This window comes from Papio anubis, chromosome 4 (assembly GCF_008728515.1).
Source record: "Papio anubis isolate 15944 chromosome 4, Panubis1.0, whole genome shotgun sequence".
Taxonomy (NCBI): domain Eukaryota; kingdom Metazoa; phylum Chordata; class Mammalia; order Primates; family Cercopithecidae; genus Papio; species Papio anubis.
This window is the reverse complement of record NC_044979.1, coordinates 109,661,840-109,687,531: the sequence shown is the minus strand read 5'-3', so window position 1 is coordinate 109,687,531 and position 25,692 is coordinate 109,661,840. Positions and strand designations below refer to the sequence as shown.

The 25,692-nt window shown below is 43.2% G+C and overlaps 1 protein-coding gene across 2 annotated transcripts in view; it reads right to left on the bottom strand.

Annotated features, from left to right (window-relative positions):
* Nucleotides 1-9,437, bottom strand: part of CDK13 (cyclin dependent kinase 13) — a 138,878-nt gene extending 129,441 nt beyond the window's left edge. Inside the window, exon 1 of one of the 2 annotated variants that reach the window (XM_031665375.1) lies at nt 7,944-9,437. In XM_031665375.1, the coding sequence (XP_031521235.1) occupies nt 7,944-9,154 (1,211 nt within the window). In that variant the 5' untranslated portion in view covers nt 9,155-9,437. The remainder of the gene's footprint in view (nt 1-7,943) is intronic. The other variant, XM_021935857.2, reaches the window with a different exon arrangement.
* Between the last annotated feature and the right edge of the window lie 16,255 nt (nt 9,438-25,692).

The window sequence follows — 25,692 nt, the reverse complement described above, 5'->3', positions numbered from 1 at the left end:
ACCTGGTCTCAATTAAAAAAAAAAAAGAAAGAGGCCAGGCGCGGTGGCTCATGCCTGTAATCCCAGCACTTTGGGAGGCCAAGACAGGTGGATCACCTGAGGTTGGGAGTTTGAGACCAGCCTGATCAACATGGAGAAACCTCGTCTCTACTAAAAATACAAAATTAGCTGGGCGTGGTAGCGCATGCCTGTAATCCCAGGTACTCTGGAGGCTGAGGAAGGAGAATCGCTTGAACCCGGGAGGCAGAGGTTACAGTGAGCCGAGATGGCGCCATTGCACTCCTGCCTGGGCAACAAGAGCAAAAAAACTCCGTCTCAAAAAAAAAAAAAAAAAGAAAGAAAGAAAGAAATTAAAATATACAGTAAACAGATGAAAATATATTAAACCGTATTAAATATCAAAGTGCAAATAAAACAATAATGATTCCAGGCACCAATAGTGGCTCACAACTGTAATTCCAGCACTTTGGGAGGCCAAAGTGAACAGATCACTTGAGATCAGGAGTTCAAGACCAGCCTGGCGAACATGGCAAAACCCCATCTCTACTAAAAATACAAAACAACAACAACAAAAAAAAAAACAATAATGGAATATGTGACAACTCCAAGTGTTGGTGAGACCCAGGAAATGGGTACTCCCACACTGCTGGGAAATGTAAATTTGTAAAAGCCTTCTGAAAGGCATTTTGAAAGTGTATCGATGTTTCACATGTATATACCATCTTTGCCTCAACAATTTTACCCCTGGGAAATTCAATCTAAAGACGATAATGGAACAAATGCACAAAAAATATATTTGCTTTAGATACACACACATAGCAAAAATTTAAAAAAAAAAAGACTAAGAATTTATCAAAGTGGATTCAGCCAAACAATGTATGCTATATCCATACAACAGAATACTAGGAGCTACTAATAAAGATGATATACTGTATTACGGAGTACAGGCTCCAAGACAGTATCGTTACATGTTCCCACTTATGTAAAAAAGTCTAGAAGAATGTTTATCAAAATGTCATGAATGATCATCTCATCAGGTAGCTGGGCTTAAGAGGCCTTTTTATCTCTTATACTTTTCTGTACTAACTGAAAATTTCTACCATTAGCCTCTATTATGTTTGCAAACAGATGAAAAATAATAAAGAGCAGTATCAGAAAAAAAAAAGGGCTCTAAAAAAGGTGAAATAATTTTATGTTAGATAAATTGAGTTTGGAATGCCTACTAAATATCCCAGTGAAAGTGCCCCTATGCAACTGAAAATGCAAACAGAAAAGCAGGGAGGCATGTAGATCATTTACCATTTTCGGTTCCTCTCACTAACCTTCTAATTTCCGTTTTATTTACATTCCAGTTTTACCTATATTTATCCTCTAACGTACATCAATCTTATTTTCGAAATACATGAAAAACACTAGGTTCTTCCACAATTTAAATGTGCAGGAATTAAAGGAACAAAATCACTGCAAACAAGTAATGCTTCTGATTCTGGCTTGGTACTTCTGCTTCCAACACCCACTTTAAAGCTTATAAATTTATAGAAAACAAAGCCAACCAAAACCAAAATAACAACAACAAAATGATATTCACAAAGTCCAAAATAAAGGAAAAAATTAAAATTACCTTATATGTGAATATTAAGCAACATTCACTTTCAACTGGTTTTTCAAAAATAGCTACAATTTTTCAGAGTCGGGAAATGAAAGTTTGACACAATGTCTGCTGAGAAAATTTTCCGTTTAAAGATTAATTCAAACTCACCAAGAATTTATCTTGATCAGCACAACAGAGAGCAAATATAAACATTAGGTCTGAATTTATTCCATTCACACTAAAGTGAGTCCCAGCATCCTCTACTCATTCTAATAAAGTAGAAGCTACAAGGAGGTTCTTAAATTCCCTCCTTATAAATCGAAACAATTACCTGCCCTATCCTAGAGTATGAGAGTATGTGTAAACCAAAATACCAAGCAAGTTTAGAGATGTAACTGGCATCTGTGCAGACTGGTTTATACTAATCTATAGAGGGAAAAAATGTATTTAAATTAAACCACCAATAAATAAGCTCTGTAATTTTCCTCTAGGAGCTTACAATCTAGCAGGGAAAACACAAAAGTAGCCAGTCAACTAAGCAGATATTAAACACAATTTTTTAAAGTTCTATAACAAAGATAAAGTGCTGTGGGGGCACAGGAAAAAAAATTAACTTTTATCTAGATGAATGGAAAAAGGTCTCAAGATAGTGGGATTTAAGGCTGGACACACTGGCTCATGCCTGTAATCCCAACACTTTGGGAGGCAAGGACAAGAGGATTGTTTGACCCCAGGAGACCAGACTGAGCAACATAGTGAGACACCATCTCTACCAAGAAAACACACACACACACACACACACACACACACACACACACACGACGGGGATTTTTTACCTGAGTTTTAAATGCAAAGCTGGAGATGAAGAGCAAAAGAGAGTTTAGAGTGTCTCATCATTTAAGCTAAGAGAACAGCAAGTATAAAAATAGAAATAAAAATGTCTCTGAAAATAGAATTCTGATAGAATGGAGTCAGATCATAAAAGGCATTAACTGATGATGCATTAGGAAGTTTAGAGTTGGCCGTGCACAGTTGCTCATGCCTGTAATCACAACACTTTGGGAGGCCCAGGTGGGAGGATTGTCTGAGGACAGGAGTTCAAGACAAATCAGAGCAACATGGTAAAACTCATCGCTACAAAAAATACAAAAAGTAGCCAGGCATGGTGGTGTGAACCTGTAATCCCAGCTACTCGGGAGGCTGAAGCAGGAGGATCCTCTGAGCCCAGGAGTTCGAAGCTGCTGTAAGCCATGATCGCATCATTGCACTCCAGGCTGGGCAACTGAGCTAGACACTATCCCTTCAAACAAAAAAGTTTAGGTTTATTTGAATAATAATTCTAATATAATGGGAGTGACATGAGCTAAACAAAGACATTAACTCTCCTCATAAAGAATGAACTGAGAAGAATGGATGAAATGAGAAGACTGGTAACAGTAACAGGAAGTCTAGCTAATTAACCTGAAAGGGTGATAGAAATGGAAAGAAATAAATATTAGTGAGAGTGGAAAAGAAATATGATAAGGACTGAGTAGATGTAAATATCAGGTAAAGTTTGGTCAGAGAAGGAGCAAAACACAAGGCCATCACTTTGAAATGAAAATATGATTACAGCTCTGGAAATTTAAGACAGTTGACCTGAACTTCCATTCCCTTCTGAGAGTTTCTGCATTTGTTCTAATACCCTATTTTTTGACACTTTTTAAAAGCATTTTAAGAATTCCATTCACCTAGGGATTTTCATGACTTATTTCTATTAAGTATATATTAAATCAGTGGCATATTTTTTGAGTTTCTTTTTTCATTATAGAATATCTTCATTTCATATACTTCTGAACCATAGTTTTCAGGACAAAACACTAAATAATCCATAACAGAGGTACCACATATAGTAATAATTTTACTTATTTATATTTGGAGTCCACCCATCTTTTTCAGATTCTTAGGTTCTTGTTATCATTCCATAATGAATGCTTCTGGACTTCTTGGTGGAATGGAACTTCCATAGGTTTAGAGAAAGAACAGAACATACGTAGTAATTTCTTGCACAGATTTTAATCTGACATCAGTAACTTTAGCTCAAAATAATTCGGGAAAACCAACACCAATAAACTAAGAGTAATTAATGTCTTCAAGAAATGTTTTTAGCCAATCTTTGTAAAGACAAAGTAGAAAAAATCCACAAGATTTAAACCCAATTGTTCATAAAAACTATGAATAAACACAAATAAGCTGAAAGACTCTTTAGAAGATTCGTCTTTTAAAATCCTCAAAATGCTGAAAAAATGGCCAAGGAACAGAAATTAACACATAAGTACCCAAACAGAAGCTGATTTTTCACCAGAACAGGTCATTATGTGAGGTGGCCAGCGCCCCTGAATGCCAACTGAAGTTCAATGACGCATATGCTTTAAGTGGTAAGTGGCCTATGTTCTTTAATAAATAGACTGCTGTTAGAATTCGTCATATTAGGCCAGGCGCGGTGGCTCAAGCCTGTAATCCCAGCACTTTGGGAGGCCAAGACGGGCGGATCACGAGGTCAGGAGACCAAGACCATCCTGGCTAACATGGTGAAACCCCGTCTCTACTAAAAAATACAAAAAAGTAGCCAGGCGAGGTGGCGGGCGCCTGTAGTCCCAGCTACTCGGGAGGCTGAGGCAGGAGAATGGCGTAAACCCGGGAGGTGAAGCTTGCAGTGAGCCGAGATCCGGCCACTGCACTCCAGCCTGGGCGACAGAGCAAGACTCCGTCTCAAAAAAACAAAAGAATTCCTCATATTGTAATCAAAATCCACCTTCATATTGTAACCAAAATCCATGCTCTTTAATATTAAGAGCATGTACTTTTAAATCAGTCCAGGGTTTCAATCCAAGCTGACCTTGGAACAAATGACTTAACTTTTTAGAGCTCCCGTTTCCCAATCCATCAATGGAAATGTTTCCAACTATCACATGGACTTTGGTGGTCAATGTATGTTAAATATTTATCAACGCCTGGCATACAGTAAAACACTACAAAAAGTACCCTCCCCTCTTTTCAATACACCCTCACATTTATTATAGGGCCAATCAGCAAGATTATGTGACCTTCCACACCCCAACAGTCAAGTAGTAAAGAAAATATGACAAACAGATCATACAGGGGAAAAAGTAAAGGTAAGAGGGAACTGACGAAAAGAAACGCATGAGCTGAGGACTGAAGATTCAAATGAAGACAAAGAACAAGTTGTGAAGCAGAAGTCACTAAAATGAAAAGGATTTATTTATCTGACATCAAAAAAAGCTTCAGCCTGGGTACGGAGGCTCACACTTGTAATCCCAGGACTTTGGGAGGCTGCTGCAGGTGGATCATTTGAGCCCAGGAGTTTGACACCAGCCTGGGCAACATGGTGAAACTCTTATCTCTATTTTCAGCTTATTTAAAATTGTTTTTCATCTTCATACCATGATTTCAATACTATTTTGAATGTGTATGCATTTCCTTAAAAATATCGACACTGACAATTCATTAATATGTAAGTTCTGCGTAGGCTGGGAAAAGATTACACTGTTTCTTACAGCATTACACATGGTCTATATTAAATATTTGACTGAAGTTTGTAATACAGGCCCACATTAGTATTTTTTATGTTCAGGAAACTCCAGCATCCCTTCATTTATCTATTCAACATTTATTAAGAGTGTACTTGTGCCAGATACAGTGCTGAGCACTGGAAACACAATGGTGGACAAGACAGGCCAGTTGCCTTCATGGAACTCACAGCAGTCCATTCATTAAAGAACATGGGCCACTTACCACAAGTAATACATTCTGAAAATAAATAAAACTTTCTGCATTCATCTGTACAAGTGAGTTCAATTAACTGTTCCCAAAAAGTAACGACACATTTACTATACTTTAAAATCTTAAGATTTTCCAATCAACTATTTTAGCTATTAATTCTGGGCCCCATGTTATCAGCTAGACATTTGACAAACTAGATATAATGTGAAAAATCTGAAAACCATACGAGTTTTTTAAGCCTAGAAGACTCAGAAATCATCACAACTGTCTTTACATTTTAAAGGGTTAGCATACACATGTGCTCTGTACCATTCCAAAAGGTTAAACTTGGAGCAATGGATAGAAGTGGCATGAAGGTGGATTTTGGTTACAAAATGAATTCTAACAATTTGAGATATTGAATAACTCAACCACCTTAAATATTTCTGTGAGACTGCATGTTTTAAAAAGATAAATTTTCATTTAATCCTTGAAATAATCCAGAAAAACAAGTGTTTCCCTGTTACAGTTTAGGAAACTGAGTCTTCAAGGATCTTGCTAAAAAATCAAGTCCCAAATCTAGTGGAACAGGCTGCCTCAAAGCAATGTGCTTCCCACCTCCAGATGTATTTAAGGCACACACCAAATGGCCATCTATCAGGAATGTTAGCCAAGATACCCTAAAGTTCCTTCCAAATTCAACCCTTTAGAAATACCGCTGGTCAATATAAACACCATGAAAAGATTCTGTGTTGAATGGTCCTCCAGAATGCAAGCTCCATGAGGGCAGTAACTTTTTCTTCCGTGCTACATCCCAATACCTAAAACAGTATATGGCATACAATACAGGGTCAAAAAATACTTGCTAAATATGAATAGTCCTAGTCATACATACCACGATTATATATTTCATATATATATAAAATACATGCCACTATTATACAATAAAGGACCTCGCTGAAGTAACCAGCAACTAAAAAGCCTAAGTATAAAATCCATTCTTAAAATTGCATCAAGCACTTTAAATTGTTCAGGTCCTGAAACTTCAACCAGTTTGCAAAACAAATTGAACTGCAAAAACTGCAAACCTTTTGGCAAAGTATTCTAGTTAAAAGCAAAATACAAACTCTTACAAGATATAACGGCTAATTTTGATGAATGAGTTTTTCAAATCTTCATTAAGGCATCAACTACCATTTTAAGTGTGCTTCAACACTCTTTAAAAGAGTGAAGCAATTTATACAACTCTTTTGGCTTAAAGACAAACTCACGCTCAGATCTCTACAAACATCACACCTTCACATTTACTATGCCGATGCTTCAAAACGGTCTGCTAATTTTGCAGATGCATATTCGTATTATGTTGAGATTCCATATAATCCATACTTAGGGGTACCGTATATCCACTTGCCATTACTGAAACCCAATAGGAAAAACTGATACAAATGTCATTTTGCAATACTCTAAACTATAAGGCCTGGAATGTCCAAAAATCAAGGAATACGAGAACCCATAAAACACTCGAAAGTTGTTTTTAATGCACTTTGCTTAGTGGATAAGTATATTTTAAGGCATATTTTTTAAAAAGAATATTTTATAACAAAAAAGGCAAGAAAGCTACCTAAAAGTTTTACTCCAATTTCACTAAATTACACCTTTTGAAGATTTCTGGACAAAGATTCTGATATTTAAAGGTATAGTTACATTGTGTTTTTATCCTTCCGGCATATCTAAGAAAAAAAACAGTCGACTTAGCTTTTAAACTAAGCAGTTGCAGGCTTATAATAGTATAAGAATGTACTCAGCCATTCACTTGGTTACACTAGGTTACACCACCCAGATTTATAATGTTATTAGCAACTGGGTGTCATCACAAACCAACAAAGAAACCACAATCTTGTCATTTTTTCTGCTTTCTATAATTATGACTTTGAAAGATCAGGTAAAAACTACCCCACACAAGAATATCATTAAATAGATACCTTCCTTATCTCTTCAGTATTCAGAACTATCAGCTTCCACCTAAGCTTTTTTCACATACTAAAAGAGTAATAAACTTTACAGAAAGGCTGCTTCTCCCATCTCTGTAATCATCATAAGAAACATGTGCAGTCCACATCGAACTCTGACATCAGCACCTGATTCTTATTCCCCTGTACAATACTAGATCCTAAGCTGCAGTACATTCTTAAATCCCCAACAATGAAACCTCTTCACAGAACTTTCTAAATTTAAACGACTTAAACCACCTCTGGGTTTACCCAAATTGTACCAGAAACGCAAAGAGCAATTGAGAGAAACCTGTTAACACATTAATGCAACAAGTCTGAAACTTTGAATTCTTCCTTAGAAATCTTCCCTGCCACAGTTAGGAGAAAAGTTCCGTTCACCCAGTTGCTTTGTCCCTTCGACCCCCTAAAAAAGTGTCACGCGCGCGAAAACGCCTACCCTTCCTGGGAGGCTCAGGCAGTGTTGTCTCGTCTCGGTGATGGACCTGAATGGTTTTGAGGACCCAGGCACCACATTCCCTTCCTCCTGGGGATCTGGCTAGAGCAGCCAAAGTACACACGGGCCGAACGACGGGACTCACCTGAGCACAGGGCTGTAGGGACTCCGAGAACGGCGCCAGCTGCTGCTGCTGTAGGGACTAGGGGACACGTCGCCGCCCCGCTCGTAGGAGCTGTGGCGGCTGTAGCTGGGGGAGCGGCGGCGGCTGTAGGGGCTCGGGGAGCGCGGCAGCCGCCGAGAATAGGGGCTGCTGCCACCTCCTGCCGGGCTGGGGGACTTGCGGCTCCTCAGGCTCTGAGAGGCCCTGTGGGACACCGGACTGTCGTCCCGGCCTCCCAGCGGGCTGAGGGACCGCCGCCGCCTATAGGCCTTGGGCTCGGTCTTGTCCTCTCGGTAGGCCTTGGGCGGTTCCTTATAGGCCGAAGGCGGCTCCTTGGACGTTTTAGTCCGGCTGCGGTGGGCCTTCGAGTCCCGGTCCTTGCGGCTGCTACTGCTGCTGGACGTGGCCGAGGCGCTTTTCCGGCGGCCGCCGCTGCTGCTGCTGCTGCCGCTCTTGGCGGCCTCGGCCCGCTCCTCGCCGCTGTGGCTGTGGCGGCTGCGGGACTTGGAGGCCTCGCTGCCACCGCGCTGTCCGTCTCGCCGCCGGTGCTCGCGGTGGCGCTCCTTGCTGCGGCCACTGCTGCTGCGGCGGTCCCGGCGGGGCCTGCGCTCCGACCCCTCCCCGCGCCGCTGGGTGCCGGAGGAGGAGGCCGGACTCCCGCCGCTGCCCCCCGTTCCCCCGGCAGCCGTCGCCGCCGTTGCCGCGCTGGCCCCCCCCAGCAGCAGCCCCTGCTCGGACTGGGAGCTCACATCCTCGTATTCCACCAGCGGGGTCACACCCCCGCCGCTACTAGCACCGCCACCGCCGTCCTGCTGCGGCTGGGGCAGCGAGAAGACCCGACGCTTCTCCGCCTCCTGCCCGGCGCGGGGCCCGCGGCGCCGCTTCTGCCGCCCTCCTGCGCGCCTCTTGCCTCTCGCCAGCCGCTTGACCTCCAGAGGGGGGCCCGGGCTGAAGCAAGAGGAGGAGGCCGCGGCGGCGGCGGCTGCGGCGGCGGCCGTGCCGGGAGCAGCCAGGAAGAGCAGAGGCGGCGGGGGCGGCGGCGGTTGCAGGAGCTGCGGCTGCAGGAGCGGCAACAGCAGCGGCGGCTGCTGAGGGGACAGGAATCGCCTCCGCTTGCGGCGTTCCTCCAACTTCTTCTCCGCCCAACTCAGGCCCCCGCCTCCCCCCAGCGCCGTGTCCGAGCTGCTCGGCATCGCCTAGAGCCAGCCGCAGAGCGCGGCGCGGGTGCGGCCTCCTCCCGGGTCAGATCCTGGCCATCTCCCCCGCCGGAAACGGGAGCGGCGGCGGAGGGACACCGAGCACCAGGACCGGCCGGGAGACGCGCCACGATAATCCGGGTCGGGACTCGGGTCCCAGGGTTCCAGGTCACAGTGGGGTACGCAGCGGCCTCCGGGCCTCAGAGAAGCAAGAATCCGGGCGGTGGAGCTCCCGATCGCGCTCGTCGTCCTATACCTCGGCAGCGAAAACACCAGATGCGCCGGGTGCTGACCTGCGGGGGAGTCCCGAGTCCTCCAAGTGCCCCCGGGGGTGGGGGAGCGGCCTCGGCCGCGCTCTCGGCTCGGGCAGCGCAACGCGGAAGTACCACCTTCGTCGCCGCTTCACTCCATCGCGCCCTGACGTTGGGTGCGAGTTCAGGGGAGGGGAGTGGGCGAGACAACAACACGCCTCCCCCGCCTCCTCTTCGGCGTCGACGTCGTCCTCCTGTGGTGGCGGCGACACACCGCAGGCGCCTCGGAAGTGGCCTGGGCCTGACAACAACTCCCAGCCTAGAGCCTCGCGCACTCTGCGGCCCGCGGGGTTGGGCAGCGGGGCGGGGCGAGGCGGGGGCGACCGGGCTGCGGCTCTCGGTTGGGGCAGCGGGTGTGCGGGGCTGGGCGGGGGGCTATTTCCGGGGAGATGGGGGCGGGGGCGTTTCTGAGTCTGTGGCGGTGAGTATGGGCCCTGACTTTCTTCTTCTTTCGCCGCCACAGCCGCAAGCAGAGGTGGCGGAGCTACCCCTTTCCTCCGCTCCCCCCCTCCACGAGGAGGCTCCTGATGTGCGCGGCCGGCCCCGGCTCGCTCCTCCCCTTCCCTCTCCGCTCCTCGTCAGGAGGAGGGAGAGCCACGGGACTTGCTGGTTGGGCCCTAACCTCCGCAACCCCTCCTCCTCGCCTCGCTCTTTTCGGCTTTTTCCCCTCAGCCCTGACGTACGACCGGGAGCGCGCCCGGACGTCACGTTCAGAGAAAGCCGAAGATGAGAGGTGGCCGGGGCAAGAGAGGCGGGAACAAAGTTGCCGCGCACTGGCGTGCTCGCTCCCGCCAGGGGCCGGCGGGCCGCACCGGAAGTGACGTGTGTAGAAACCGCTCGGCTTCCGGCGAGGGTGGGACTCGATGTGAAGAAGGGTTAAAGAAAGGAGAGGATTCGTGCGCCGCCCACTGCTGTTGCTTGAGAGTCTCCCCGTGGTGGCGCGCCTGTAGTGCCTGTTGCTTGCGTCCAGCGCGCAGAGCCGGTTCCGGCCCTCTGCAGATGCCGCACTGCCTGCCTGGTGAGCGAAAGGTCACAGTGAGAACAAGTGTCTGTGGAGACTGCGAGGGAAATAATGCTGTTGGTCAGGCCTTCTGGGCTAGGCAGTCACCCCGTAGTCTACCTTCAGTCCTGGGAGTGGAACAACTGCGAAAGGAGAGAAGACACCCCGCGAAACAGGGCGGAGATGGCCTTGGTTTAATTTGTCTAACGGACACCAAAGTTCGAGGCCCCATCTCTCTTTTTTTTTTTTTTTTTCCTTTTTTTGGAGACTTGAGTTTCGCTCTCGTTGCCCAGGCTGGAGTGCAATGATGCGATCTCGGCTCACCGCAACCTCCGTGAGGCACCTTCTTATCCTAAAAAAAACAGACTTGGGAATCACAGCTCAAGCTTCGGTAACACTATTTACTTTAAAATAAAAAATTTTAAAGCTTTAAATCAATGCAGGGAATAAGTGAAATGTTAAAAAGAACTACTGAAAATTCCATAACTTCTCAGGAGCCTTGAAACCAAAACATCTTGTGCGAATGAGGAGTGCCCTCTTAGTACTTCACCCCCTTTCACCTTAATATCTACACCTCTGGGGTTGCCAAACATAGCCATATAGTGACCTGACATCCCATTTCTTGCCTTAGAATTGCCCTTCAGTTACAGACTGAGCACTTGGGATGGTTAGATTAAAATCTAAATGGCTTATTGACTTTTGGAATGGTTGGAAACGCAAGCTAAGGCGGCGCGGTGGCACACGCCTGTCGTCCCAGCTACTCCAGAGGCTGAGGCAGGAGGATCTCTGGAACTCAAGAGTTCGAGGCTGGAGTGAGCTATAACCATGCCACAGCACCCCATACTGGGCAATCGGCAGGGCGAGGCCCCGCCTCTAATAAAAAGCCGTCTGTTTAATGACTACCTGTAGTCACCCCTTTGAAAATTTATTTGTTCAGATCATCAGTTGCTTTAGTTCTTAAACACTTGGTATCTATCCATCATTCATACCTTAGTGTAAATTATTTTAATCAGTTTGACATCACAGTATCACAGACTGGACTGATTTAAGCTAAGATCAGACTTCACTGACCGAGTACAAAGGATGTTGGTTTGCTGAAGGGTAAAGGAGGAGGCAAAGGAATAGGTAATCTTAAAGTCAGAGCATGTCCCAGGAGGGCAGGCCTGGGTGGGTCACACCATGGGACGGGCATTGAGAAACTGAATAGAAAAATAGGTGCAGAGTTTCTAAAACAAATTTCTCGTTGACAGTATTGTTGAGTGAAGGTCCTGTAGCCAGCCTCCTACCAAAGACTGTTTAGCAAGTGGCTTTTTCAGAAACATGTAGGATCAACTTGTTCCATCATCCTACGTTAAATAGACTGGAATAACAGAACAAAGAGAGCAAATAAGAGGTTTAGCTTGCAGCTCCCCACATGTACAAACAGTTCCACTTGAGAATGTCATCTTCTATCATATACTTTCAAACAAAACTTGATCCATAGTAAATGGATAATTCCCATGGGTAAGTGTATTAAATGGAGAAGAAGAAAAAGGAAAAGTAAATGGATAGTTCCCAATTCAGGCTGCAAACAAAAAACATGTACTAAAATATTTTTACTGTGGTTCTACCACCCACATGTTTCCTCAAAGATTCTACCTTTGGTGGGGGAGGTTGAATGAACATTTTGAGCTCTCCAAAGATACCCGCCCACGTGGTTGGAAACACTAATAACTAAAAGGATTCAAACTCCAAAAAATGGGAATGACCTTTGAATTAGAAGTCGTCTGTGTCTATAAGCCTGTCTGCTTGCCTGAATATTCAAGAGATTTGAAATTGCCATTTGAGAGTATATTTTTGTTTATTACTGCTTGTGTGGGGGGGAGGGGTTGGTGTTTTGTTTTTGTTTTTGTTTTTTTTGAGACAGAGTTTCACTCTTGTCGCCTAGGCTGGAGTGCAGTGGTGCAGTCGTGGCTCACTGCAACCTCCACCCCCAAGGTTCAAGCGATTCTCCTGCCTCAGCCTCCGGAGTAGCTGGGATTACAGTGGCCCGCCACGATGCCGGGCTAATTTTTTGTATTTTTAGTAGAAACGGGGTTTCATCATGTTGGGCAGGCTGGTCTCAATCGCCTGACCTCAGGTGATCCACCGGCCTCGGCCTCCCAAAGTGTTGGGATGACAGACGTGAGTCACTGCGCCCGGCCCCGGACTCATCTTTTATGCAGTTCAGAGGCCCACAGTGTTGGCACTTTTTTCAGAAGTGCAATATTGCTTCTACGTGTTGGGGAGTGGGAATTCTTGCTGGTTCAGTAAAGCTGAAGGATACGTATTTATAAAACGGTAATGGTGGAGTAAACTTCTAGCTGTCTTCCTACATGGATTTTCCCTTGATTACATAAGTAACAGTATCCTGGGTTTGATGGGGGTAAATGTGCCTAGCTAAAAACTACATCTTCCAGTATTCCTTACAGATGAGACGTGATCATTGGCTCCTGCCGATGAAGGGAAGTAGAAGTTGTTGGACGAAGCTTCTGGAAATGATTCTTAGAAAATGGAAGATCAGGGCCGGGCTGGGGCAGGAGAATCGCTTGGGACTAAAAGCGCACGCCACCATGCCTGGGTCTCAAAGTGTGTGCCACCATGCCTGGCTAATTTTTGTATTTTCAGTAGAGACGGGGTTTCACCATATTGGCCAGGCTGCTCCCGAACTCCTGGCCTCAAGTGATCTGCCCTCCTCCGCCTCCCAAAGTGCTGGGATTACAGGCATGAGCCACTGTGCCTGGCCTGGAATAAATTGTTGTTACTGTTGCTCTGTTGCCCAGGCTGCAGTGCAGTGGCGTGATCTTGGCTCACTGCAACCTCCACCTCCCGGGTTCAAGCAATTCTCCTGCCTGAGCCTCCCAAGTAGCTGGGATTACAGATGTGCGCCATCACGCCTGGCTCGTTTTTGTATTTTTAGTAGAGACGGGATTCCACCCTGTTGGTCAGGCTGGTCTTGAATTCCTGACCTCAAGTGATCTGGGTGCCTCAGCCTCCCAAAGTGCTAGGATTGTAGGTGTGAGCCACCGCACCCGGCCAAATGTTTTTTATTCTTTAATTTTACAAAAATGTTTAGGTACTCTTAGGAGATAAATATTCGTGAATATTTGGAAGTTCAACTAGACAACAAAAGGATTTCAAGTTACTGATTACATCAACAAATTTGAGAGAAACAAGCGTGAACAATTCATCTATGTTTTGTTAAAATTTCTCTTGAGTCATTAACATCTTAAAATATAATACTGATGATGACATAGGTTACAGGAAATCATTTCTACCAGAACTGTTTTTTTTTTTTTGGAGACAAAGTCTCGCTCTTGTCTCCCAGGCTGGAGTGCGATGGTGTGATCTCAGCTCACTGCAACCTCTGCCTCCCAGCTTCAAGCGATTCTCCTGCCTCAGCCCCCCAAGTAGCTGGGATTACAGGCTCCTGCCACCACGCCCAGCTGGTTTTGGTATTTTTAGTAGAGACAGGGTTTCACCATGTTGACCAGGCTGGTCTTGAACTCCTGACCTCAGATGATCCACCCGCCTTAGCCTCTAAAGTGCTGGGATTATAGGTGTAAGCCACTGCTCCCGACCCATTTCTACCAGAACTTTTTAACTGGCAATGTTAATCTTATTTTGTGTACAGAACATTACAAAAAAAGTATAAAAATCAGCATTTAAGAATTGATTCACTCTTACATTTATGGACTGTTGATTTTCAACAAGGTGCCAAGACAATTCAATGGGGAAGAATAGACTTTTCAACAAATAATACCAAGACAACTGGGTATCCACATGCAAAAGAAAAAAGCTGGATGCCAACCTCATACCATATTTAAAAAAAAAAAAATCAAAATGATCCAAAAGCACATGTGACAAAAGGAAAAATAGATAAACTGGATTTCATCCAAATTACAATTCAAGACAGGCAGATTGAGCCCAGGAATTGGAGACCAAACTGGATAACATGGCCAAAACCCATCTCTACTAAAAATACAAAATTTAGCCAGGTGTGGTGGCACACACCTGTAATCCCAGCTACTCTGGAAAGTGAGGCAGGAGAATCACTTGAATCGAGGAGGCAGAGGTTGCAGTGAGCCAAGATCCCACCTCTGTACTCCAGCCTGGGCGACAGAGTGAGACACGTTCTCAAAAACAACAACAACAACAACAAAGAAAAACCGATCCTATATTTCACATTTGCCAAGAGGATAGATCTTAAGTGTTATCAGAAAAAGAAAAAAAAGTTCAGCTGGGCACAATGGCTCATGCCTTTAATCCCAGCACTTTGGGAGGCTGAGACGGGCGATCACCTGAGGTCAGAAGTTCAAGACCAGCCTGGTGAAACCCCGTCTCTACTACTAATACAAAAATTAGCCAGATGTGGTGGTGCACACCTGTAATCCCAGCTACTTGGGAGGCTGAGGAACGAGAATCACTGGAACTCGGAAGGCAGAGGTTGCAGTGAGCAGAGACCGCACCACTGTACTCCAGCCTGGGTGACAGAGCGAGACTCTGTCAAAAAAAAAAAAAAAAAAAAATTTTGAAGGACCTAAACAGACATTTTTCCAAAGAAGCTATACAAGTGACCAAAAAGCACATGAAAAGATGTCCAATGTCATTATCCACTAGGGAAATTCGAATCAAAACCACAGGAGATACCATTTCAAACACCAGAACCAGCCTGGGCAACATGGTGAAACCTCGGCTCTAGAAAAATAAAAAAATTAGCTGGGTGTGGTGGTGCACACCTGTAGTCCCAGCTACTTGAGCGACTGAGGCATGAGAATCGCTTGAACCTGGGAGGTGGAGGTTGCAGTGAGCCAAGATCGTGCCACTGTACTCCAGCTTGGGTGACAGAGCGAAACCCTGTCTCAAATATAGATAAATAAAACAAAATTAAAAACACCAGTATGACTATAATCAATAGACAAGTTTTGTTGAGGATGTGGAGAAATTGGAGCTTTCATACATTGCTGGTGGAAGTGTAAAAATGGGGCAGCCACTTTTTAAAAATGTAAATGTTTATTTATTATTGCTTAATATTCAACTTTTGTTGATTAAATATTATGAGAAAATCTTCTCTCAAAATGTCTTTTGTGCTTTTTGCTTTGTTTATTTATTTATTTTGAGACAGAGTCAGTCTCTATCACCCAGAATAGAGTGCAGCGGGGCAATCTGGACTCACTGCAACCTCTGCTTCCCAGGTTCAAGCGATTCTCCCGCCTCAGCCTCCTGAGTAGCGAGGATCACAGGCGTTCCACCACACCCAGCTAATTTTTGTATTTTTGGTAGGGATGGCGTTTCACCATGTTGGCCAGGCTGGTCTCAAACTCTTGACCTCAAGTGATCCATCCACCTCGGCCTCCCAAAGTGCTGGGATTACAGGTGTGAGCCACCACGCCAAGCTGGGTGTTGCCCCTTTGGAAAACAATTTGGCACTTCCTCTAAATGCTAAACATATAATTACCGTATGACCTAGCAATCTCATTGCTAGGCATATTAGCCAAAAGATATGAAAACGTATGCTCTCACAACATGTCATGATAGGTAAAAAATGGAAACAACCCAAATGTTCATCAACTGATGAACAGATAAAGCAAAATGTGGCATAGCCATACAATGGAATATTATTCAGCAGTAAAAAGGAATGCATTTCTAATACATGCTACAACATGGATGAACCTTGAAGCCATTAGCTAAGTGAAAGAAGCCTTAGTTTCTCTCTCATAATCATCACCTGAAGTACAAAATAGATGATATTATTATCATTTAACAGATAAAAAAGTAAAGATCAAAGAGATTGAGTAGCCTATAGCCACATAAACAATAACGTGAAGCAAATTTTAACCTCAAAACATATTCTAAACACAAATAAAACTTTTTTTTTAAGTGTCTGATACAGTTTTGCTGTGTCCCCATTCAAATCTCAACTTGAATTCTATCTCCCAGAATTCCCACATGTTGTGGGAGGTACCCAGGGGGTGATAATTGAATCATGGGGGCCAGTCTTTCCCATGCTATTCTCTTGATAGTGAATAAGTTTCACAAAATCTAATGAATTTATTAGGGATAATAAGAAATGCCTCTTCTTCATTTTCTCTTGCCACCGCCATGTAAGAAGTGTCTTTTGCCCCGAGTCATGTGGAACTGTAAGTGCAATTAAACCTCTTTTTCTTCCCAGTCTTGGGCATGCCTTTATCAGCAGCATGAAAACGGACTAATACAGTGTCAAAGTCTTGATCTATAGCTCTTTTCCTTTGTGGTGTCCTCAGTAACCACACAGATGCTTTTCATCTTTCCTTTTCCCTCTCTTTGTTCCTGGCCTTCTTCTTATTGTCCTGGGCATAGCTAAAAATTACTGGTGGAATTCAAGGGATTTAAAAATTAAAATCTTAGGTCAGGCACAGTGGCTCACACCTGTAATATCAGCACTTTGGGAGGTCAATCCCAGCACTTTGGGAGACCAAAGTGGGTGAATCACTTGAGCCCAGGAGTTCGAGACCAGCCTGGGCAACATGGCAAACCCCTATCTCTACCAAAAAAAACAAAAAAACAAAAATTACCTGGGCATGTTGGCTCACACCTGTATTCCCAGCTACTCAGGAGGCTGAAGTGGGAGATCACCTGAGGCCCAGGAGGCAGAGGTTGCAGTGGACTGAGATTGCGCCACTGCATGGCAGCCTGGGTGACAGAGTGAGATCCTGTCTCAAAATAAAATTTAAAAAAAAAAAAATCTTAAAAATTAACTCAATCCCCTGACACTCACTTTTTATGATGTAAACTGAGATTTACACAAATCTATGTCTTGTCCAAGATCCTACTGCTACTTGTAAAAGAAACCTGGTTTATTTTGCCTTCCAGCTAGATCCATGATTTTCAAATTTACCAGTGGTACTCAAAGATGTTCTAAGGAATAAATAGGTTGGGAAACTTTTAAGGAAGTGAGTTTTTAGATCCTCAACTTGTATACTTCTAAAATTGATCTAGGCCAGGCACAGTGACTCACAGCTATAATCCCAACACTTTGAGAGGCAGAGGTGAGAGAATTGCTTGAGACCAGGAGTTTGAGACCAGCAAGACCCTATCTCTACAAAAAATAAAACAAGTAACATGGCACGGTGGCACGTGCCTGTAGTCCCAGCTACCCAGGAGGCTGAGGTGGGAGGATTACTTGAGCTTAGCAGTTCAAGGCTGCAGTAAGCCATGACTGCGCCACTGCACTCCAACAGGGTCACAGAGGAATACCACATATCTAAAATAAAATTAAAATTTTAAATAAATACATAAAATAAAATCGATCTGCCCGTGGTCAAGGTGTCTTTTTTTTTTTTTTTTTTTTTTTTTGTGAGACAGAGTCTCACTGTCACCCAGCTGGAGTGCAATGGCACAATCTCAGCTCATTGCAACCTCCGCCTCCCAGGTTCAAGCAATTCTTGTGCCTCAGCCTTCCAAGTAGCTGGGATTACAGGCGCCTGCCACCACACCTGGCTAATTTTTATATTTTTAGTAGAGACAGGCTTTCACCATGTTGGTCAGGCTGTTCTCGAACTCCTGACCTCAAGCGATTCACCCGCCTCAGCTTCCCAAAGTGCTGGGATTATAGGCATAAGCCACCATGCCTGGCCTCAAGGTGTCTTGCTGGGTCTCTTTCCCTCATTTTACCAAAAGAAGACATATTTTCTTTCTTTCTTTTTGTTCTTTTGAGACAGGGGTCTTGCTCTGTCACCCAGGCTGCAGTGCAGTGGCGTGATCATGGATCACTGTAGCCTCAATCTCCCAAGGCTCAGGTGATCTCCTGCCTCAGCCCCAAGAAGCTGAAACTACAGGTGTGTGCCATGCTACTCAGCTAATTTTTGCCTTTTTAGTAGAGACAGGGGTTTTGTTGTCCAGGCTGATTTCAAACTCCTCCTGTACTCGAACTCCTGGGCTTAAGAATCCACCCACCTCAGCCTCCCAAAGTGCTGGGATTACGGGCATAAGCCACCTGCAGCTGACGCCACTTTCACGCATTCTGTAATCATAATGGTGCATTGCCCAAAGGTGTAAGAACAAAGACAAACAAAGGAAGCCACAGTTCAAAACACTGGTATGAGGAAGCAATTTTTAATCAAGGCAATCTGTCTCATTGTAGCAGTAAGTACTAATCTTCCATGGACATATGAGCTTATGGTGCATGGCATGTTGACTGATGTTTAAAAATTATTTATCAAAATATAAAATGTATTTGCTGTTTTAATCAATATTAGTGATAATTAAAATTAAGGCTTAATCGAGAATAAAATTTTTTTTCTCCAGCCATAGAAAATGGGGAAAAGAGGCCGGGCGCAGTGGCTCACGCCTGTAATCCCAGCACTTTGGGAGGCCGAGGCGGGCGGATCACAAGGTCAGGAGATCGAGACCACGGTGAAACCCCGTCTCTACTAAAAATACAAAAAATTAGCCGGGCGCGGTTGTGGGCGCCTGTAGTCCCAGCTACTCGGGAGGCTGAGGCAGGAGAGTGGCGTGAACCCGGGAGGCGGAGCTTGCAGTGAGCCGAGATTGCGCCACTGCACTCCAGCCTGGGCGACAGAGCGAGACTCCGTCTCAAAAAAAAAAAAAAACAAAAAACGAAAATGGGGAAAAGAAAAAAAATTTTTTTCACTCATAAGTGTCAATTTAATACACATTTTTATAGCAGGATGTATGATAGAGTAGTCAGAAAAAGAGTCGGAAGCCAAAAAGTAATTACCATATTGTATTATGATAAAATTATGTGAGGGAAGTAGAATGGAAATAACAAGTCAAAGAAAAAGAGGAACAATGTAAAATTCTGCTTACTAAAGATGATGCATTATTTCTGAAAGAATGATAGTGGATATCAAATTGCTATAGTTTGAATATTTTCCATACATAAACGCAAGTGATTTAGTTTTACTTATACAATAACAGAAAATTGTATCGTTAGTAACTATTTAAATTTATAATAAAAAATCTTAAATGTCAACTTAAAAATGTACAAAGATACAGGCTTCCAAGATTATTTTAGGAAATACAAGCAAAAAATCTGAAGGCCACTCTCATAGGTAATCCTCTGTGAAACATTGGTAAATCATAGTAAATCCATTACCATTATAGAAAAAAATTCTCAATAAACCTGTCTACTATTTTTTTTTTTTTTTTGAGACAGAGTCTCTCTCTTGTTGCCCAGGCTGGCACATGCCCAGGTGGCATGATCTTGGCTCACTGCAACCTCTGCCTCCAGGGTTCAAGCTATTCTCCTGCCTCAGCCTCCTGAGTAGCTGGGATTACAGGCATGCACCACCACGCCTGGCTAATTTTTGTATTTTTAGTAGAGACAGGGTTTCACCATGTTGGTCAGGCTGGTCTCAAACTCCTGACTTCAAGTGATCTGCCCGCCTCAGCCTCCCAAAGTGATGGGATAACAGATGTGAGCCACTGTACTCGGCTTGCTATTTATTTATTTATTTATTTATTTATTTAGAGACAGAGTCTTGTTCTGTTGCCCAGGCTGGAGTGTAGTGGTACAATCTCGGCTCACTGCAACCTCTGCTTCCCAGATTTAAGCGATTCTCCTGCCTCAGCCTCCCAAGTAGCTGGGATTACAGGCATGTGCCTTCAAGTCCAGCTAATTTTTGTATTTTCAGTAGAGACATGGTTTCCCCGTGTTGACCAGGTTAGTCTCGAACTCCTGACCTCAGGTGATCTGCCAGCCTCAACCTCCCAAAGTGCTGGGATTACAGGCGTGAACCACTGCGCCCGACCTGTCTGCTAATTTTCAGCCCAGTATTATCATTTTCACACATAAAGGAAAGCACATTATCATTGTTCCAAAAAAAAAAAAAAGCAAAAATCAATTACTTTGGCTGGGTGTGGTGGCTCACACCTGTAATCCCAGCACTTTGGGAGGCTGCAGCGGGAGGATTGATTGAACCCAGGAGTTTGAGACCAACCTGGACAACAGAGAGAGATCCCATCTCTGTAAAAAACAAGATAAAAATTTTAGAAAAATCAATAGGACAGGCACGGTGGCTCACGCCTGTAATCCCAGCACTTTGGGAGGCTGAGGCAGGTGGATCACTTGAGGTCAAGAGTTCGAGACCAGCCTGGCCAACATGGTGAAACCCCATCTCTATTAAAAATACAAAAAAAAAAAAAATTAGCCAGGTGTAGTGGCGCGCACCTGTGATCCCAGCTACTCAGGAGGCTGAGGCAGCAGAATCACTTGAACTCAGGAGGCGGAGGTTGCAGTGAGCTGAGATGGTGCCACTGCACTCCAGCCCGGGCAATAGAGTGAGACTCCATCTAAAAAAAAAAGAAGCAAAATAAAAATAAATCAATGACTTTGAAGTCATGACAGATCAGAGATTTTTGCTCCCACTCCTGAATTTCACAATCTTTTCTTACACAATTTCCCCAGGCCCTCAGGTACCAGATAGCTACCTACTGAGGCTTCTGCTTGAAAGCCTTCAATTGCTTCTAACTGCTTATAGGAAAAAATGCTAACACCCTTACGTGACTCACAATGCTTGGCATAATCTGAGTCCCACTTATCGCTCCAGATTCAAGTCTCTACCTGCTTAAATTTACTCTGCACTTCAGAAAAACAGAGCTTTTTTCTCATTTTTGAAAGGTACTGCTCTTCTCAACTCTGGGCCATCACATGGCATTTTCCCTCTATTTGGAATTCTCACTCCCACCTCCTACCTCACAACTAGGTGTCATTTTTATATATTTTCAGATCTTAATTTAGATATCACTTGAAGCTTTATCTGACACCCCCCGCCCCATCACTACCATCATTGAGGCTGGAGTAAATGCTCCTTTGTGTTTCTGGTGAATAGCATCCTTCTCCATCATGCCTGTGTTTCAATCATCTCCTTCCTTGTCTGTATCTTCCAAAAGACTGTGGGTTCCAAGACAGTAGAAACAGTGTCTATTACTCAGCATCATATTCTTAGTCACCATCATATTCTATTTAATCACCATCATATTCTTAAGCTCTGCTACAATATACAGTAGGTGTTTAATGAATATTAGGAAAATTAATGAATTGACTGATTTTCATTATTAAAGTATTTCCATGAAATACTTTTATGGAAAGTAAATGGCTACTCTAACAATCTTAAGGGAAAAACAAATTTATTGGAAGGGTGTTATCAAGGGCTAACAAACTGACAGGAATCTATAATACTAGGCTTGAAAAATGGGTAGAGACCTAGGTGGTTCCAGAAGCCAAGAAGCTACAAGATTTTAGCAATAGCCTGGGAAGAACACAGCCACCATCATTGTAGGGCACTTTTAGGATTCATCCTTAGTGCCTTTGGAGATAATCTCCCTACTGCTGTGAATTAAATATCATCTCCCCTTTGTCTTTGTGTTATCTGGTCAAGAATCAATGTTCTGGAAAAATGATCATTGGCTAAGCCTAGATCACATGCCCATGCATAGGCTGCTGGAGAGGGGAGCCTCAGGATATGTCCTCTAATGCCTCCAGAGTGGGAAGAAGGGCATTACCAAGACAGTGGGGAATTCTCTCACATAGGAAGGAAGGATTGGACATAGTACAGCTAAGAAAGTACAGCTGTTAGTTACAGCTGTCTAGAACTAAAGCAAAATATGTGTCCCCACACAGAAGCAGCTTGTTTTGGTGCCATGTGTATATGCAGGGCTTCTAGAATGGCTCAAAGAGTAGTAAAAAACACAGTGTAATGTTTTTGGAGATACTCTTAAAGAAGCATAATTTTCATTCTGTCATCAAAAGGAATACTCAGTAATTCAGATATAGTTATAAGTGTCTACATTTAACTTAATGAAGTGTTCAGTTAAAGATAGAGAAATTACAAAATAGACTTTAAAGTATTAACTGAAAAGAAGCTAAGATATTTTGGGTTGCATTATGGAAAAGTTATTTAGCGCTCCAATCTCAATTATAGCACACCATTTCATCTTTGTGTGGAAATGGCCAAGAGCCTAGAAACTCAAGGGACTTTGAGAATCACTCAACAAATGTTTAAATGTTTGTATGAATTGTGAGGAAACTTTCTTGTAATCAATATTTGATGAGAATCTACGAATTCAGGCTTGCAAAAACAAGATTAAGTGTTTTTCCCAGGTATGGAAGAAATGAACCATATAAGAAAAAAAAAAAAAAAGACCCAGTGTAAACCTGAAGAACCAGGAATGAAAAAGAAGTGTTTATCCACATAAAAACGTGAACGTAAATGTTTATAGCAGCTTTATTCATAAGTGCTGACATTTGGAAGCAACCAAGATGTCCTTGAAAAAAGTGATAAACAAACTGAGGCACATCCATGTAATGAAATATTATTCAGTGATACAAAGAATTTAGTTATCAAGCCACAAAAAGATATGGAGGGCTGGGTGCTGTGGCTCACGCCTGTAATCTCAGCACTTTGGGAAGATAGACAGGAGGATCACTTGAGGTCAGGAGTTCAAGATCAGCGTGGCTAACATGGTGAAACCCTGTCTCTACTAAAAATATAGGAAAAAAAAAAAAAAGATGGAGGAACCTCATGTGCATATCGCTAAGTAAAAGAAGCCAATTTGAAAAGTCTACATACTGTGTGATTCCACTGATATGACATTCTGGAATAGGCAAAACCATGGAGGCAGTAAAAAGATCAGAGATTCCAGAGGTTCAGGGAGGAAGGAAAGAAGGATGGATGGATAGAGAAAGAGATATGTTTAAGGAAGCAAAACTGTTCTATATGATACTGTGAAGATGAACACCTGTTACCATACCACTGCCAACACCCATAGAAGGTAAGACACAAAGAATGAACCCTAATGTAAACTATGATCTTTAGTTAGGAACTGTGTATCAGTTTTGGCTTATTAATTATACCGAATGTAGCACACTCATACAAGATAGCTATAGGAGAAACTGGGAGTGGGGTAGGGAGGGTACATGGGAATGCAACACTTCCCACTTATTTTTCTTTAAAATTAAAACTGCTTTTAAAAGTCTGTTAATTTAAAATAAAGAGTATATACAAACGTAATTTTATTTTATTTATTTATTTTTATTTTTTATTTTTGAGACAGACTCTCGCTCTGTCACCCAGGCTGGAGTGCAATGGTGCGATCTCGGCTCAATGCAACATCTGCCTCCCAAGTTCAAGCAATTCTCCTGCCTCAGCCTCCTGAGTAGCTGGGATTACAGGCATGCGCCACCACACCTAGCTAATTTTTGTATTTTGGGCAGAGATGGGGTTTTGCCATGTTGGCCATGCTGGTCTCGAACTCCTGATCTCAGGTGATCTGCCTGCCTTGGCCTCCCAAAGTACCGGGATTATAGGTGTGAGCCACTGTGCCCAGCTTACAAATGTAATTTTAAAATACTATAAACTTCTTGTGTATGTTTATAATATATAGTATCTGTGATTGGTATTTTCTTCACAAGTGGCAGATGAAAGACTTGCTGTGGAATAAAAATGAAGTAGATGAATATAGACACACAAGTAAGTATTTACTGACTGTGTTTGCCAGCCTCTCAGATGGCCTCCAATGGTCCTCGTCCCCTTTTTGTTGTTCTTTTAAGCTCCTAAAGTCTGAAGCATTTGTTACACTGCAGTAGATAACTGATAACTAATACACTGCTTTTTAGTTAGGATTAAATCAGTGAATGCACATCAATAAATAAAAACTCTGAGAACAAATGAACAACTTTGGATTTGCAGGGATTTGCAGAGGTTCTGGACTTGGATATTGAAAGTATTACAGAAAGAAAGAGGGAGAAGTGAGGCCGAAACAGAATGGTTTAAAGGTGGACAGGGAACAGACTGACTCTGATCTGCACCCTGAAGCACAGAATAGTTTGCAGCCAGGGTGGATGGTGGTGAAGGTTGAAAAGGGCAGGTGTCTCAATCATTCAGGCTGCTATGACAAAATGCCATAGACTGGGTGGCTTATACACCACAGAAATGTATTTTCTTACAGTTCTGGAACCTGGGAAGTCCAAGATCAAGACACCAGCAGATGCAGTGTTTGGTGAGGGCCTGCACTCATTCATAGACATTGTCTTCTCATTGTGTTTTCACATGGCAAAAGAGGCAAAGGAAGTCTCTGGGGTCTCTTTTATAAGAACATTAATCCCATTCATGAGGGGTCAACTCTCATGACCTAATCACCTCCCGAAAGCCAGACACAACCATACTGGGGGTTAAGTTTCAACATATAAATTTCAGAAGGACACAAATACTTAATCTATACCAGCAGGAGAATTCCTCTCAAAAGAACTGCCTAGAGAGAACTAGGGATACCAGGGAAGAGTTGGAATAACAGAGAAAAGCTCTCCATTCTGACATGTGGGAAGCTTCCAGCATAAAAGCCAGAGAATCTCATCTTTTGTGCACAAATCAGTCAGTCTTGATGTTGTCTTCTTTTTTAAAAATGTCAACTTTATAGATGCATAGCTTCTGCATAATATAATATATTGGCAAATATATATAGCGTATAATTACCACACAATCAAAGCAAAGAATATTTCATTTACAAAAATAAAAATAAAAAGTTGGCTCCAGCCTCTCTGCCATCAATGCCCACCACCACCAACCACCCTACCCAGGCAACTAACTGTAGATCTGTTTTCATATTCTAGAGTTTCTTATAAACTGAATCACAGACTATGTGGTTCCAGTTTATTTTGCTCAGCATAATGTTTTTCAGATTCCTTGTGTCATAGATCATATCAGTTCATTGCTCTTTATTGCTGAGTAGTACCTCACAGTATACAGTGGATATACAGTACCACAATTTGCCTATCTATTCACCTGTGATTGGACATCTGAGATTTTTCTGGGTTGGGGCTGTCAGTTCACATAAGCCATGAACATTCATGTATCACCATTATAGCATCAAACAGAATAATTTCAGTGCCCTAAAAAAATCCCATTTCTCATATTTAACCCTTTTCATTTTTATTATACCTGATAAAAATACCTTTCCAAACTAAAGACAAAATAAAACTTTTTCATACAAACAAAAGCTGAGCAAATCTGTCTCCAGAAGACCTGCACTACAAGAAATATAAAGAATATTTTTCAGGCTGAAGGAAATGATCGCAGAAAACCTTACATTTATACAAAGAAATAATAAACTTCAGAACTGATAAACATACAGGTAATATAGCAGGCTTTTTTTTTTTTTTCTTTTTTGAAACGAGTCTCACTGTCGCCCAAGCTGGAGTGCAGTGG